At 41.6% G+C, this 17,162-nt stretch overlaps 1 protein-coding gene across 3 annotated transcripts in view; it reads right to left on the bottom strand.

Moving 5' to 3' along the window:
• The window catches only part of AUH (AU RNA binding methylglutaconyl-CoA hydratase), a 187,277-nt gene that overhangs the window by 141,948 nt on the left and 28,167 nt on the right, over positions 1-17,162 (bottom strand). The window contains exon 4 of one of the 3 annotated variants that reach the window (XM_084627716.1): positions 13,942-13,992. The exons of the other annotated variants lie outside the window; for them this stretch is intronic. Within the exon in view, the coding sequence (XP_084483842.1) occupies positions 13,942-13,992 (51 nt within the window). The remainder of the gene's footprint in view (positions 1-13,941; positions 13,993-17,162) is intronic. 3 annotated transcript variants of the gene reach the window in all.

Genomic DNA, 17,162 nt, shown 5'->3' with positions numbered 1-17,162 from the left:
TACAAGTCACAAAAATAAAAATTATGATAATTATTCTACAAAGTAAACAGATTGTGCTTCGATTTAAATCCCATAAAAGTTTCCCTCAGTAAAAAAATTCTCATTTAAAGCTGCTGTTAGTTATTTCATCAAGCAGTCTTCTATATGGACAGCCATTTGCTTGACAAACCACCATAGAAATCAAAGCCATCGAAATCTTTACCATTGTGTCTAAAACCACTTGCAGGAATGAAAGGAAAAACTCTTATGCTTTGTAGACCAAATATACGTGTTTGCATAATTAAAATGTGACTCTAAACTTTCAGATACCACACAGAACATCCCACTCGCTTTACAGAAATAGCTAATTTATACATTCAGAATAAACCTTAAAAGGACAATAAATCAGTAAGGTACAGAATATACTTACCAAAAGTAAAATTAAAGTAAAATCAAAATAACCTAGTTTTATGTTGAATTCAAAGTGAAAAAAAATGTAAAGAGGACTTCACTGGTTGTCACTTACATACTGCACAAAATTCCATTTAAAGAAAAGTGACCAGTGGCAGGTAAAGTAAAAATAAAGGTTACTTTTATACCTGTTAAAAAGCATATATACAAGAAATATTAAATAGAGGGACAGACTGAAGTAATTTCTAAAAACTATTACCATTTAACTCCATGGCTACCAAAACAGTAGTTGAATAAACCTTTCATATATAAAATGTATTTTTTTTCCAGTCAGAAAATGGAAGTCACCAATAAGATCAAATGAATAATGACAGTAGTTGTAGCTTAATATTTATCAACAGAATTTTCTATAGTATTTCAGGATTAGTAACACATTTTGTTTTTAATATTCTATGTGTGTTTTGTTGTAATGTTTAGAAATACACAGGTAAATATTTACCCCTTCTTAACATTTCAGTAATGTGTAACCATTTCATCTCCAACTTCTGTCACCCAAAAAATGTTTCTAGTACAGAAAATCGTAGTTGTTAAATCCTGTGTGTTAAATTGAAGGTCAATTTTCATTCTTACTAATATTAGGAAACAACATCAAGAGTTCACTTAAAGTGCAGTTTTACTCTCAAAAGTAACTGTTTGAACCCCATAATGCTATTTTTAGAGTTGACTGTCCATCAGTGATTTCAGATCAATTATGACTAATATACTAGTAAAAAAAAAAAGATGGTTTTGCTAATTGCTAGCTTTGCAAATTCAACATATGATCTAAACGGCAAATTGTGTTCTTTCTAATACTAGTGATGATGCATGAGCAAATCAGGTTCTCTGGCCATGTCTACAGTATAGAGACTATAGCCACATAGCTGCAGCAGGTATAACTCTGGTAGCGTAGACACAGCCTATAGCAATGGAAATGGTTTTTCAGAAATCAAATACCAAGATCTGCTGAGTAAAAAACGTTACTTAACTTTACAGTAACTGGAGTTCTTTGAGATGCATTGTCCAGAGAGAGAGAAAGAGCACGCACACTTTTAATGCACATGTGCACCTCGTGCCCGCAAGTCAGAGTCTTTGGGCAAGTAGCATCAGTTGGAAGCACACACATGCCTTGACTGTCTTTGTGCTCCTGTACCAAGGGCATAAAGAGCAGTGCTGACCCAACTGCCACTCAGTTCCTTTGCCACCACAGAATGCTAATGTAATAGGACTCCATAGTAACAGGAAAAAAGGGTGGTTTGTGGAATTTATGTACATGCACAACACATTTCAAAGAATCCTATGATGATATGGGAATCTATATGTATAATTTATTAATTCTTTGTGAAATTATAAACTATCTGTATGTACCTTTACCAAGATGCAAACTCCATTTTGAATGTGAAGCTTGTTTGTCTTTTCTGTGGGGTCTCTTTCTCCATTTTGGATTGAGAGTCCAACAGGGGTAGTGACCAAGGCCTAACAACAGAGTAATTAAACTTTGACAATTGTGCTTATAAATTACAAAGAGATGGCTGCTGCCCAAGGCAAGCCCGGTTTTCAAGTCTGAAGTGGGGTGGGGGGTTGCCGTGGTAATAAAGTCACTTGGTAGGGGTCTCTGATCACCTGTGGAGGCTGAGCAGGACATCACCTGACAAAGAGGGCTACAAGCTATAAGCAGGCAGGGGCTGCTCTACTCAAGGGGCCTTTTTTCTCCAGCTCAAGATGAGGGAGAAGCAACCCAGCATGTAGAAGCCTGATGAGGCAGAAGATCCTGCCTACCTTCCTGAACAGATGGTCCCTCAAGGACTCCCAAGGGTAAGAGTGAGCTAGTGAAGGGCACTACAGTCAGGATGTTTATTGTTTTCTAAATGATCTGTACTTTCATGGGCTTTATCTGTAAAAGAGAAATGGTGTTAGAATCTGTGCAAAGTATTGGGAGTTATATGCTTTACACTTACTATGTGCCTCCTGAGAGAGTTAAACTGTAATCTAGAAAGCTCACACCTTTGAGTGGAATTGCGGAAGATGTTATGTTTAAGCAACAGGGCACCTAAAGGGTTAGCACTGACCACGGGGACTAAGCAGCTGCACAGCAAGTTTCAGCTCGGCTAGAAGGAGTGTCAGACAGACGGCCTGCACCCCAAGAGTGCGCCTAGGGACTCCAAAGACTTGGGCAGTGACTGGGCTCCAGTCACACATGAAGGCTTGAAACCCCCAGGGACCCAAGGGCTGGGTTTCCCACACACACCCATCCCAATATAGTAAATAGCAAATAGGGGGCACTCAACTGAGGCCTGTGACAAACCCCAATTATTATGAAGATAAATAACCTTCCTTTTTTAAGTGTTTGTCACTTATCTATTCCCCTGTTGGTGATTCCCAACTAGTGATCTAATAATAAGGAGGTGGGTACTCAGGATCTACTTAAAGATTACAGCACTGCTCTGCCAAAAGAAGCATCAGACCTAGATGTTTACACTATGGAAAAGTGCTTAGCAAAAGTATGCATTGACAATTGGAAATTTCCAAACAATTTCCTTACAGATGACCAAAATGGGAATGCTTTACAAGGAAGCAACAGAGGAGGTCTGTGCCCGATAGAGTTGGCTCTAATAATAGCTGGGGGTTCTGAACTACCTAACTCACCACAAAGTTTAATACATCCAACAATGCATTTAGCTAATCTCTGGGATGAAACCAGTTGACCCTTCATTCTTTCAGTAAAATATTGCAACTGATTTTGGGGAAGCTCTGAAGGGTTTGGTACTTTGCAGTAAAATAAAAAGTCAAAGCCTTACAACCACCTAGGGTATGCAATTTAGCATCTCCTTGATTAGAATGAGACATTGACAGCACTTCTCTTTAAAAGCCAGACCTTTGGAGCCAGGATGCCTGTCTCAACTACCGAGTTGTCATAGACCGTGAAATTATATACTCAGTGTCTAGAGCTTCCTGTAAAGACATTCTAGTGATCAATGGTCCCTTTTTATAACTAAAGATTTAAATCCACTCTGCTTTCCTAAGATAATTTATAAATAAGATCGAAACATTTCATGCAATTCAAGAAATCATAACAGGCCAACAATGCTTCAGTTTAAAAATTCTGAATTACGAACTGGCAGAGGAATAACATTACAACCGAGTAAGTCAAGACATTTTGGTTCCCTTTCACCTGGAGTCGTTCTTGGTTAATGCTGTGGTTTTTTCATGAGCTGCCAATAGTACCAACATGTCATATACTGGATCTATATAAAAATATTCTGGGCCAGTAGATGGCACCTGGTATCTTTTATTTGCTCTCAGAGATGGGACGACCATCACAGAACTTTGCCAAATGTGTGTGGCAGAGTCCAAAAAAGCCTCATTAATGGGGAATGCCACATGCCCAGGAATCCAAGCCTGGAGCTTGTATGGAGTTTCCTGCTATGCATGTGAGCAGCTCTTGGATCTATTATAGTCACTTGGGTGAGACAATGCAGCTGTGATTACTGCCTCCTCCAGGGATGAGGCCAATATAGTTACAAGCAGTGGTGAGCTGGAGCTGGTTCGCACCAGTTCACGTGAACCGGTTGTTAAATTTTGAAGCCAGTTTAGAACTGGTTGTTAAAGGGTGGGCAAACTCCGGCCCGCGGGCCACATCCAGCTGGGGAGGCTCCCCTGGCTGAGAATCCCTTTTTAATTTTCACTCACCTGGCAGCACTCCGGGTCTTCGATGGCACTTTGGCGGCGGGTCATTTACTCGCTCCAGGTCTTCGGTGGCACGTACTTCAGGGCCGCCGAAGACCCGGAGCCGAGTGAAGGACCCACCGCCGAAGTGCCACCGAAGACCCGGAATGACTGAAGGAACCGGTTCTTCAGATTTTGGCAGCTCATCACTGGTTACAAGTATCTGTAAATCTTCAGTCTGAGGGTGTTCATCCTCCAAATTTTTCTCCATTGACTGAGGATCATGTGTTGCCAAGTAAGGCGCCGTAGATTTTTGGTTTGGAATAGGGGATGAGGTATGCAGCCTAGGAGGTAATCAGGGGAATGATGCCTTGCTCCCTATGGACCCCAGGGTTCCAATATGACAACACTGGCAGATTATAAGGACCCAGGGGGCACTGAGAAAGGGAGGGTATGTCCTCATCCTCATAATTCCTATGAGAACTAGATCAATGTGAATTTCTTGACACCCTCCAAGAGTCACATTATTCATAACAGGAGTCCTTGGGGAATAAGTAAAGGGGCCTCCTCAGTGTGTTGAGATTCAGATGATGAGATATGAGCATTCTATCACTAAGGAAGGGGCTGCTGATGCTGGACAACCAGGTTGTAAGGTACATCTAGAGATAGCCAGTCCTGAGAAGGCACTCAGTACTGGAGAAACAGAATTGGCCATCTGTACTGTGGACTGGATGTTCAGCCCTAACAAAAGTAGATTCCAGCTCCTAACATCCAGTGCCAGACACTTCCCCATTACTGAGGCCAGTGCCACGAATGTAGGTGAAGGAGTACAGTGCACTGAGGTTTATAGAACAGAACGTAAGAGCAGCCATACTGGGTCAGACCAAAGGTCCATCTAGCCCAGTGTCCTGTCTTCTGACAGTGGCCAGTGCCAGGTGTCCCAGAGGGAATGAACAGAACAGGTAATCTCACCAAGTGATCCATCCCCTGTCACCCATTCCCAGCTTCTGGCAAACTGATAGTGCTGACATGCCCTGTATTGATTCACTCTGAGCCAAGGACCAAGCTTCAGAAGTGCCAAGGAAGCTGGCACTGTAATAGTCAGTGCCAAAGCACTCTGTGCCAAACTAAGCCCCACCAGGGCTCTAGCCTTTGTACTGGAGGCAGCGAGCTTTGGATCTCGAGGTCTTAGTACTGTACTGTTACTGGATGTGCCCGTTACTTTGGGGTATGCTCATTTATTAGGTTTACTCTTCTAGGGGAGGAGGGGGGGTTCTGTAATCCTATTAATGTACTGCTTATGTCACTTATGTGTTCATATGGAGCTCTACTCCTTCCTTCTGCAAGTCCCCTCCCAATGGAGCTATCCTGCAGGACCTAGGTTCCCCAGAGCTGGGTTCCTCCAGCCCTAGAACTAGATGAACACACGCACACACTAACAGAGCAAGTCTGAGCGGACCGGGTCAATCAGCACTCTCAAACGGATACCCTCATATGTCCCTGTACTCAATGGGCTGGGCTGAGCAGCACTTTCAGCTGCCTCCGCCCCCCCCGCTTTACGTGCCACAGGCTTAGCACGTCCCTAGCCCACTTTCACGTCACAATTGTACTGGCAGTAACCCACTTGATGAGCAAACCCCACCGTATTTTTGAGCCCTATCGGGATCTTTAGCTTAGGTAAAAGAAGCATTGTTGTAGAGTAAAAAGGGGAAGCTAAAAACACAAAAGAGTAAAGTTCAGAGAGAGAGAGAGAAGCAACCAGCTTAACCATAATAGTTATTTACTGAATAATAGTGATAACTACACAAGGAGGGCTAAACCAACATAACATACATTATCAAAGGTTAATACCTAAGGTAGAAAGGAAAATAGAGAGAGAGAGAAAGAGGGGGATCTCACCCACTTCATGAGGCTTGAACTGGCCGGGGTTCCCAGGTGATGGTGGTAGCTCAGGGTCCTGAGTGCTGGAGACTAGCAGAGCCCCCAGCACGATCAGTCAGAAGATGGATTCCCAGTGGAACTGATGCATAGCTTGGATCTAAGCATCAGAACACTTACTTGGTCATAGGTAGGGGTTTTTGTAGAGAAAATACAATGGTTCAAGGGAGAACACTAGATTTGTTTATGGGTAAACTGATGATTTAAGGCTAGACAATAGGAGCTGATCACTCTTGGCTATGGGTGGTGTTTTCTTCCAGGGAGCTCACAATGCAACTAGGCTGCTTCAAGAAAAGTGCCACAAGTACTCCTTTTCTTTTTGCGAATACAGACTAACACAGCTGCTACTCTGATAGGCTGCTTCAGTATTTTAGATATCAATCAAGGATTTATTATTAGAATTGGTCTGATAATTGCTGAGCTGGGTGTGTGCAGGCATAGGTTCATTAACATCTGGAGCAGAGATTCCCATGATGCTGTGCTTCCCTGCCTTTCTGATTCCAGAGTTCAGTGCGGTTCTCTGTTCTCCATTCTGTATGCAAATTGAGATGTCTCCCTGTCCCATCTTTCATGCAGGTGAGGCTAGGGGAGTTGTCTCTGTTTTCCATTCTGTATGCTAATGGAGATGTCTTAATCTTGTCATCGTTGTCAGGAGGGGTCTAGGTGTGTCTCCCAACGCCCTTCACTGCTCTCTACAAGCCTTTTCTCTGATCGGTTTTGGTTCAAGAAGAGCCTGGTGGGGGGGAGAGGTCTTTCATGTGTCAGAAGGCTAGATACTGCGTCCTGGTTCCCCAAAAACACAGAGCTGACAGGCATCAGTACTCCCAGGGTACACAATCCATCCCACGGTGTCTCTTTTCAATGGGGATGATAAGGTGACTTAGACCTCCTTCTAACAGAAGTTCCCCTCAGGGATCTGCACCTCACTTTAGCAGAGGAGTGATGCTCCTTTTCTTCTGAGGACTAACATTACCCAACTTATCAGATTCTAAAGCTAGAGCTTTCACAGATGAAGTCCAGGAGCTAACGGAACCAGATCTCACATGGGGACTTCTGGAATCAGGCAAAACTTCCCCAGGAGGGTCTGCCATGCCCAGATCAGAGGGCAGCCACATGGGGCAGCCTAATAAACACATTTTGAGGCGCACCTCCCTAACTTCTAAGGTCCCTTTTTTAAAGAACTTGCACACTGAGCATTTACTGGAGATATGGGATTCCCCAAAACAAAAAAGACATCTAGGGTGCCCAACATTGATAGGAATTGTCATTTTGCAAGAGGGTCAGTATTTCAAACCAGGTGATTTAGGATGAGACATCCTAAGCTCTGGTACAAGAAAAGATCCTAATGCAGGGAAGAGGGGGGCAGGAAAAAAAATCACACAGAAAATAATGAAGGAAGGTAAAAACATGCTACATTATCAAAAAAGGAATCTATTAAAAATAGACAACTAGCAACTCTCTAATGCAAACATATATAGTATTAACCTTAAAGCTTGGGAAAAAAGTGCTGTGACTAGACATGGACACTGGAAGCTTTGTCTTCCAGGCTCGGGAGATAAGAAAGAACTGAGTGGCAGTAGGGCTTCTACCTCCCTTTTTGTCCTCTGTACAACAGCACACAGACACTCAAGGCACATGTACAGCTTCAATGGACAATGCTGGCCACAAAATTCTGATTTTGAGTGCATGGGGAATCTGCGCACAACAAATGGAATATATAAACTCAAAGAAGGTACCATTTTTACATTTCACCTTTCAGAGAGAATCTACATTTTAAACAATAAGCCACAACAGGCTGTTCATTCTTGAGTTACTTGAGTCACTGATGAACAATCACACAAAAAATCAAACCATAAGTTAAATAAAATATGAGAGGAGGGAACAAAGAAAATTTTTGTGTAACATTCTTTCATTATGAAAGGAAGGATTTGTTGAAGGATAAAATTAAAGGAGAAGGTATTTATCTTCTCTTTTTTTAATTATTTATAAATTTTAAAAAATTGGCAGGGGAGAGCATGGTCTTTAGGCATCTTCTTCTTCCTTAGTCCCCTTTTGGTCTAACCACCCTCTCAGTAATAGGGCCCAACAGCTCATTTTGAAACTTACTTTCTATTCCAAAATCTACATTTGAAGTGTTAACCTGGCGCTACATCTTCCTCCAGCTCCTGTTCTCCCCCCACTCACTGCTACCTCAGGCTTGCCTCTTTGGTTCCTTTTTCATCCCCACCAGCTAGCATGCAACTGCATAGCTCCTCCCCCAGGGCAGGAGAGCCAGCCAACTATACTCAGTCTACCGACTCTCATGTCCCCATAATGAGGGAGTGGGGGTGGGGGTGAGGGAGAGAGACTTACCCTACAGTAACTGTGGTTGTTCAAGAAGTGTCCACATGGATTCCAGCCTTGGTGTACATATTTCCCAGCCTGCCTCTTCCACTACCTTACTGCACTGGAGATGTTCTGCCACAGCTACCACAAAACTCACTTGACTCTCACGCCGCTAACACTCAACACTAATACCAATTCCTAATTTAAAAAACAAAAATCACGTTGTTAAGCAGATTCATATTTAGCTTTTATAACAGAAAATGAGATTTAAAAGTGGCTTATGAGCTACAAACCCCTCCTCTTGAAAGGCAGACAGTGGGCACTTTTAAGAATTTAATTTTACTCAAAAAACTCGTTTGGAAATCTGAAATAAGCCCTCAATTCAGGATTTTATTAAATGTTAGCTTTTAAATCCCAACTACGTAAAACCGTGCATGAAAATTAGAAAGAAAAAAAGCAGTCTTTCTCTGAAGTAAATCTTTTCAAGGGCAAGCAGAACATCACAGCAACCTAGTGGTATGTCACACATGATACTCTAGCTGAGGAAGTGGGAAAACATACTCCAGCTGCTTTCTTTGAAGTTTGGCCACCAGCACTACTCAATGATCAGACAGAGTTGCTATTTTGGATTTCAAATATAGTTTCTTTTCATTTCCACTTCAGCCCACACAAATTCTAAGCATCCCACTTTGGGGCAGATAAGAAAATCAATTTCACTTTTGAAGGAACACAAGAAGTACTATGCTAGACAAGAGTATTGGACAATTTGGCCTGGTATCTTGCTTGCAACAGTAACTCATCCCTTCAAAGACGGCAAAAATATCACTCCCAAAATGTACTTCAACAATTGTGCATTGCTGTACATGGTGACAAACTCCTTCTTATCCCCTGCTGGGGATTTTACACCTCTAACATGGGATGAGATTTCCCTTATTGTTTTGGTGTACATAGCTAAAAGTGACACTAAGGATCATAAAATCAAACAGTCCTTTTTTAAATCCAGCCACAATATTTGCCTTGACAACCTCCTGAGCCAGTGCATTTCACTGGTTAACTATATGTCATGTAAAATAGCATTTCCTATTATTGGTTCTAAATTTATTGCTCTAATTTAATGTAGTTCCTCTTCTACCATGACCACACACTGAATTTCTTCTTGTTTGATATATGACCTGGTAAACAAAACAAAAACCACAATGGCCTTTACAAACATTTAGTCAACTGTTTGTCACTTGCTCTCTCTCGGCTCCATACAATGTCTGGGAGGAACCCTCTTCAGTGCGACAGCCCTTCTCAGGGGTCCACTCTCGGGATGTAAGCCGTAGACCCCTTCACCTCCTAGAACCGTATGTCCCAGAGACTTCAGCATCCCTGTCTCTCACCATGGGCCCACTCAGGAAGTCCACTCGCTCTGGACCCCCGGCACCTCCACGCACAGAGGGAATAATGCAATCCTGATCTCTAGATTGGAGTGACTCTCAGTCAGCATAACGCAGAATGGTTTACTCAGCATCTGAACTCAACACAGAAAACTCTCTAGGCCCTCAAGCCTAGCATCCCTCAGCACAGTGCATCTAGGTCTCTCTTGCATCCAGAGGGGCTTCTGAACTGCTCAATTTAGTGTCTCCTCTTTGGACAACATAATCATAGTTCCTATAATTTCCTATCCCACTATCCTACTAAACATTAATCACTTCTCTCTGTTGATCTCCTTTTCATCTCAGCTACATTTTTAATACAAAGAAAAAGAATCTTACTTATCCTACAGTAACTATAGTTGTTCAAGAAGTGTCCACATTGATTCTGCTCTTGGTGTACATACTCCCCATGCATCCGAGATCAGAGTCTTTTGGCCAGCAAAGTCCGTTGACGCTGCAGCTTCACCCTAGATATCCTCACCATATATGCCCTGGCTAGTGGTGGGGAGATAAAGAGTGGAGCAGGCACAACAATCCTTCAGGTCTTTTACCAATACAGAATCCCAGAGGAGCAGGACTCCTTGGTAACGGGAAAAGAGGTCAGGTCACAGAATCCATGGAGCCAACACATCTCAAAAGAACCAGTTACTCTAGGGTGATTGTTCACATGGATTCCACTCTTGGTTACTACCAAACAATTGTCTGTTTGCTTCCCCAAAAATTGATGAGGCTTGGGGGAAAAGACTGAGAGATGAACAAACAGGTTGATATGAATTTCCAAAACAACCTTTGGCAGGAATGTGGGATGAAGCCTGAGAATGAGCCAGTTCTTCTATAACACTGTATAAAGGGGAATATGACCTTCCATAAGGGCCTGAATGTCCCCTACCCTTCGTGCTGATAAAACGGTTAATAAAAAGTCTTCATTGACAAGTGGTATGGGTGCAGGTTGTTAAGGACTCAAAGGGGGGCACTCATCAACCCTGCTAATACTACATCGAGGTCCAAGAAGGAGGGTGATCCTGAACTGGGGGAAAAACATGAATAAAGTCCTGAAGGAATCTTCACTGTAGGATGGAAAAACATAGTGTGGTCCTGAAAAGGAGGATGGTGTGCAGATATTGCTGCAAGATAGACCCTTGTGGAACTGGTAGAAGATCTAGATTGTTTTAGGACTAGTCAATAGTCTATTATTATTGAAATTTGTGTTACAAAAGGGAGACAGCTGGTACCAAGATGCTTAAACAGAAAAATTGTGTACATTTAGCATAATAAGTCAGTCTAGTTGAGGTTATCCTGCTTTGGAGCAAAATGTGCTGATCTTCAGCAGAACATCATCTTCTGATGGATTTCAGCATACAGGCTGTCAGATGTTACGAGCTGGGGTCCAGGTGTAGGATCTGACCATTCAAAACTATGTCAAAGCAGGCAAAATGATTGAGGACTACATTAAGAGGTTCACCAAATCAGAGTTCTAGAACTGACTGGCCCATGGCGGGGCTATCAATCCAGCATCTTGCCTCAGTTTCCTCAAAACCTTCAGTGTCGGGGGATCAATGGAAGGCATACCTTATTCCTGGAGTCTAGGGGATGCGAAAGACATGCAACAGGAAACCCAGAGTGGAGCCCCCTCTGGAAAAGAACACTTGGCATTTCTTTTTCTAGTCTGTGGCAAATGGGAATACCTGTCAATAGACCTATTTGCGAAAGATGATCTGCAACAGTGGGACCTAGATCAACTTGGCTAGTAGAGGTGCAGAGAAGAGTACTCCCTCACACACCCAAAGTGGGTCTTTCTGCCAGTTTAATGAGGAGAAGACTTCCTGTGGATCAGTGATCAACAGGACCACGCAGTCTGCTGGTTAACCACATGGAGCACTGGTGAAGTCTGGCAAACTGTATCACATAGGTTCATGAGGCCATATGTCCCAGAATTCTGAGGCAGGCTCTTAGTGATGTCTTTGGGTGATCTTGAAGTTAGCTGATGAGGTCCACTATAGTTTAGAATCTTTCTTGTGGAACATAAACACTCACTGACCTGAAATTTAAGATGGTCCCTATGAACTCTATGCTAAGAGTAAGAATAAGTGTGGATTTCTCTTTGTTGACTTTGAGGTCCAATGTGGTGAAGAATTTCAAGGTTATGATCTTTGATAGATCCCAAGAAGAGGATATGGGAGACTCAACTGAGCTACTACTGAGAAGAGTCAGTTCCCAAGGAAAGGAAGTTAGCAGATTTAGCTGGTACAGCATGCACTGTTTTCAAAGCAATATAGAGGAGGCACCAGAAAAATCCATCTAAGGCCATTAGCTGTCCTTAGGCTTCAGAGCTTGAGACAAGTCTAACATGTCAACTCTTCTGCCTCGGTTGCAAAGGTCCCAGAGCAAAAGACCTACGTCTCAGCTCATCTCTGGAGTGATACTACTTCCTACCCTTTCTTGAAGGGATTGACAAATAGATCGAAGTCAACCACTGGGGTCTCCTTAGACCTCTTAGCCTTGGAATCACAGCTCACTGGGGCACTAGCCTAGAGAGAATAGAGGGAGGACTAACAGAGCCTTAGCTATGTTTCTTCTTCGTATCCAAGGAGATTTTCACAAAGCACACAAGAGGAAATAACTTTAACCCGTTATTCCTAGCCTTCTGAGTCTACTTACAAAAAGAGTGACACATGCCGCAACGGTCAGGGATATGCCTTTCACCTAAACCAAAAAGGCACTTAGAGGGCCCATCACTGAGTGGCATAGTGAGAGGTGGAGGGGGACACCAAGTCTACTAACAATTAAAAGTTAGTAAAAAGAATTCTTTTAAAAATTCTTTTTTTAAAAAAAGCCAACAAACAACCTAAATTTTACTACCTACCTAACAACTACACTAACTGCATCAGAGTCGCAGAGAAGCAGGCAGACACTGCCAGGTTCTGTTTCACTGCCACAGGAAGTAAGAAGGATGGTTAGGTCCCCTCCACCCTATACGCCCTCAAGAGGGAGGGCATAAGGTCATCTAGGTACAGACTTACCCCAAACAGACACTGCTGGCTAAAAGAACCTGATTTCACATCTATGGATGGAAATCATGTGGGCAATCATTTGAATAGGAAACCAAAATTAGACTAAGATTATAAAATTATACCTCAGATAAGGAATACCATTGTGATTTATAGTCACATATTCCAGTCTTAACAATTCATTCAAGTATCTCTTCTTTAAAAACAGAAAAACAAAAAACCCCTCTTGTTGTGTGCCAGGCAGACATCTACTTTGAGCTATCCACTATAGTTTCTAAGTCAACATGTGATACTAAATTTAGAGAAGTCTGTATTTCTATTTGCAAACAGTTATATTTTCAAGGGGTAAAGAACAAATTAAATCACAAGAATCTCCTAAACATGTGATAGCAGCACAAATTTAAACAGGTGTAACAGACTGAATCTGGGCCCAGAACATTATTTGATACCAACAATTTACAGAAAGTTTTAGATGAGGCATCCCCCTATCCAGCTGAAATTTAGACAGGCTCTGGAAGCACTTCTCATTGTGTGCTAAAAGGACATCTTAAATTTGAATATCAATAGTTTTTGAATGGTCACAATAGTTTTATTTTATATTTCAAATTAATTTAACTTGTATGGAAGGTACAGGTAGACCACTGGAGTAATGTGTCATTTGAGAAAATAGGTCTCCCAATGTGATTCGACCACCAAAGCAGCACTAACAGATATAACAAAGAAGCACACTTATTTTGTTCTCAGCCAACCTCTTCCAGTTCCCTTCATGAAATAAACAATTAACTAAATAATTCTGAAATAGGATCAAGGTACAAAGTTATTCAAACACAGTGTGAAATGTTGGCTATAAACCATTTAGCATCAGACTGATAAATAACTACAGTAAATTTGGGTTCCAGTTGAGCCAAAGGTTCAGTTAGATATTCTAAGGTACAGTTATCAAGTAACGTAAATCAGTTATATAAATTTTAATTTTCCTTCACTATTGAAACAATTTTAAAAATATCTGGAAAATTGGAACTACACTGTAGTTTTATAGACAGAAGGGTAACTACAATCAAATGATGAAATCCCAGCCCCACTAGCGTCAGTGGAAATATTGCCACTGACTTTAAGCAGGCCAGAATTTCACCCCAAATAAACATTCTTCCTAGACTCACCATTCCACTCCATTCCAGACACTTCAATTACAAATACTGGACAAAGTGCATCTGGAAATGAAAATAAATTAAGGATTTTTTTATATACAAAAAACAAAACCCCAGTATGAACTTCAATGTTCTTTAGAGACCCATTAAATTGGAAAGGGTAGCAGGTCTAAACATTAAAGTTTCTTGTCAATCAGCATCTTATATAAGGCACCCCCACATGCGGGTATAACTCAGACAGGCTCCGGAAGAAACTGTTACATATTTTATATTGATTTACTTTGAAATGAGTCTTCAAGATGGTCCGTGCATGTGGATCCCACATATGGTGGGTTGGTGCCCCTGCACAGGAACTTGGAAGTTTTTCTCTACTAGTTTCCTTTAAGGGTCATGCATGTGTGTCTCATGTTCTCACAGTCCTTCACCTGAGAGCTTAAGGGGCAGAGTGATCCCAACCAGTTCCTCGGCTACCCAGAGCATTAGTGACAAGGCTCCAAGCTATGAGAATGGAAGGCAAGTCATGGGATCCACATGCACAAATCATGTAAAAGAATCAGTTACTGTAAGATAAGCAACCATTTTTTCTTTTTCAACTTCATGTGCATTTGGATCCCACTCATGGTGGCTACCAAGCACTGTAATTCCTTCAAGGTGAGAGACAGGAATTTATCAGAACAAAGATTATAGAATTGCTCTTCCAACTTGAGCATCTGCTCATGAGGAAGCCTCTAACGAGTAGTTCCTAATGAACATATTAACTGAAGACCATGCAGCAGTTCTACATATTTCTATCAGATGGATCTTGCTGAAATATGCTGTTGAATAGGCCAGTGCCTGGTAGAATGAGCTGAAATGTTTGATGGAGGGTTTATCTTATTACTCTCATAGGCTGTACTAATGTAGCTCACAATCTACTTAGTCTTTGGGACTACACAGATGTACACTTAGCTCTGCCACTAAATGCTACAAACAATCTAAAAGTTTTTCCTAAAAGGTCTCATTCTGTTCAAGTTCTTTTAACATCTGAGGTAAGAAGTTTTGATTATGCTGGAAAACTATGGGATCTAGGGAAGAAAACTGGTAGGTGCACATACTGGTTAATATCAAAATCCTAAACCATCTTTGGTGGAACTTAGGTTGTGACTCCATCAGCATGAAAAACAGTGCATGGAGGGTGAGACAGGAGTGCTTGGATTTTACTAACTCTATGGGCAAAAGTAATAGCTACTAAAAACACAGCCTTCATTCATAAATAGTGAATAGTGCAGCATGATCAACAGTTCAAGGGTGGTTCCATTATACCCAAAAGCACTAAATTCAAGTCTCATGAAGGAGAATTTTGCTAAGTGGAGAAAACATGAGATTTAATTTTTTTAAAAATCTGATGATCGTTTGATAGCAGGTTTCTCAGCTTTTCCCTGTTGGTGGGTAATAAGCCGAAACTGCCACCAAATGAATTTTAATACAGCTTAAAGACAACCCAAGTGTTTTAAAAATAAAAGGTAACCTAAAATAAGTGGAACAGAAGAGGAGGTAGGAACACATCCTTTTATTTTCACCCAAATTAAAAATCCCTTCTATTTTCTCATGCATGTTTTCCTAATGGAGGGTTTTCTACTCTAACAATACAGAATGTACTTCAAACAAGCATTCCTTATCCATTGGTGTTAGCCAAAATTCTTCCATGCTGTCAAATTCAGAGACATAGGGTCTGGATGAAGCACTAGACCCAAGTTTCAAGAACTGATGTCCTTTTGAGGAGGAAGGATTATTAGTTGATTCCTTGGAGCTTGAGAAGATCTAAAAACCAGAACTGACAAGGCCATGCTGGAGCTATGTGGATGACCTGAGCTCTGTCTTGCCTCACTTTCCTTAATACGCTTGGGTTTAGAGCAGTGGTTCCCAAACTTCTTCCGCCGCTTGTGCAGGGAAAGCCCTTGGTGGGCCACGCCGATTTGTTTACCTGCCACGTCCGCAGGTTCGGCGGATCCGATGGATGTACTGGCCGTCACTTCCAGCAGCTCCCCTGTCGCCCATTCCCAGTTTCTGGCAAAAAGAGGCTAGGGGCATCATCTCTGCCCATCCTGGTTAATAGCCATTGATGGAACTATCCTCCATGAATTTATGTAGTTCTTTTTTTGAATCCTGTTGTCGTCTTGGCCTTCAAAACATCCTCTGGCAAGGAGTTCCGCGTTGTGTGGAAAAAATACTTCTTTTTGTTTGTTTTAAACCTGCTGCCTATCAATTTCACTGGGTGACCCCTAGTTCTTGTGTTATGAGAAGGAGTGAATAACACTTCCTTATTTACTTTCTCAATACCAGTCATGATTTTATAGACCTCTATCATATCCCCCGTTAGTCATCTCTTTTCCAGGCTGAAAAGTCCCAGTCTTACTAATCTCTCCTCATAACGCAGCTGTTCCACACCCCTAATAATTTTTGTTGCCCTTTTCTGCACCTTTTCCAATTCCAATATATCTTGTTTGAGATGGAGTGAACACATCAGCATGCAATATCAAGATGTGGGCGTACCTTGGATTTATATAGAGGCAGTATGATGTTTTCTGTTTTATGATCTATCCCTTTCCTAATGATTCCCAACATTCTGTTCACTTTTTTGACTGCCACCGCACATTGGGTGGATGTTTTCAGAGAACTATCCACAATGACTCGAAAATCCAAGTGAGTGATAACAGCTAATTTAGACCCCATAATTTTATATGTATAGTTGGGATTATGTTTTCCAATATGCATTACTTTGCATTTATCAACATTGAAAAAAGTGGACTTTCTGTTTTGTTTTGTGTTTCCAATGCTGTTGAGCACATCTAACCTTCCATAAACTTCAGTGGGCTTTGTGGGTGCTGCTCACTTCTGAAAATAAAGCCATTTATTTTTGTTTCCTAAAATATAGATTTAGGAGCTTAACTTTAGGCACTCAGTTATGAAAATATGGCTATGAAATTTCAGCTTCATAAGAATGAATGCATACAGCTATGTTAGCATACTTGAAAGTAGCACAGTTACATGTGATCTTGAGCAGTTGGACTGTTAGTACAGCTTTTTGGAATACCTGAAATTAACATTATGCAAATTATCTTTAAAAGATTATCAGTGATAAGTAATGTATGTCCTGGGCAAAATTTTATAGTGACTTGGGGTATGTGAACTTGCCTTGAGCAGCCAGGATTTATACAGGGAAATGACATCTGGTCAAGATGACCTGGAGCAGT

The sequence above is a fragment of the Lepidochelys olivacea genome (assembly GCF_965140295.1).
Source record: "Lepidochelys olivacea isolate rLepOli2 genome assembly, chromosome: 5".
Classification (NCBI taxonomy): Eukaryota; Metazoa; Chordata; order Testudines; family Cheloniidae; genus Lepidochelys; species Lepidochelys olivacea.
Note: the sequence above shows the minus strand (reverse complement) of the source record. Positions and strands in the feature narration are given on the sequence as shown.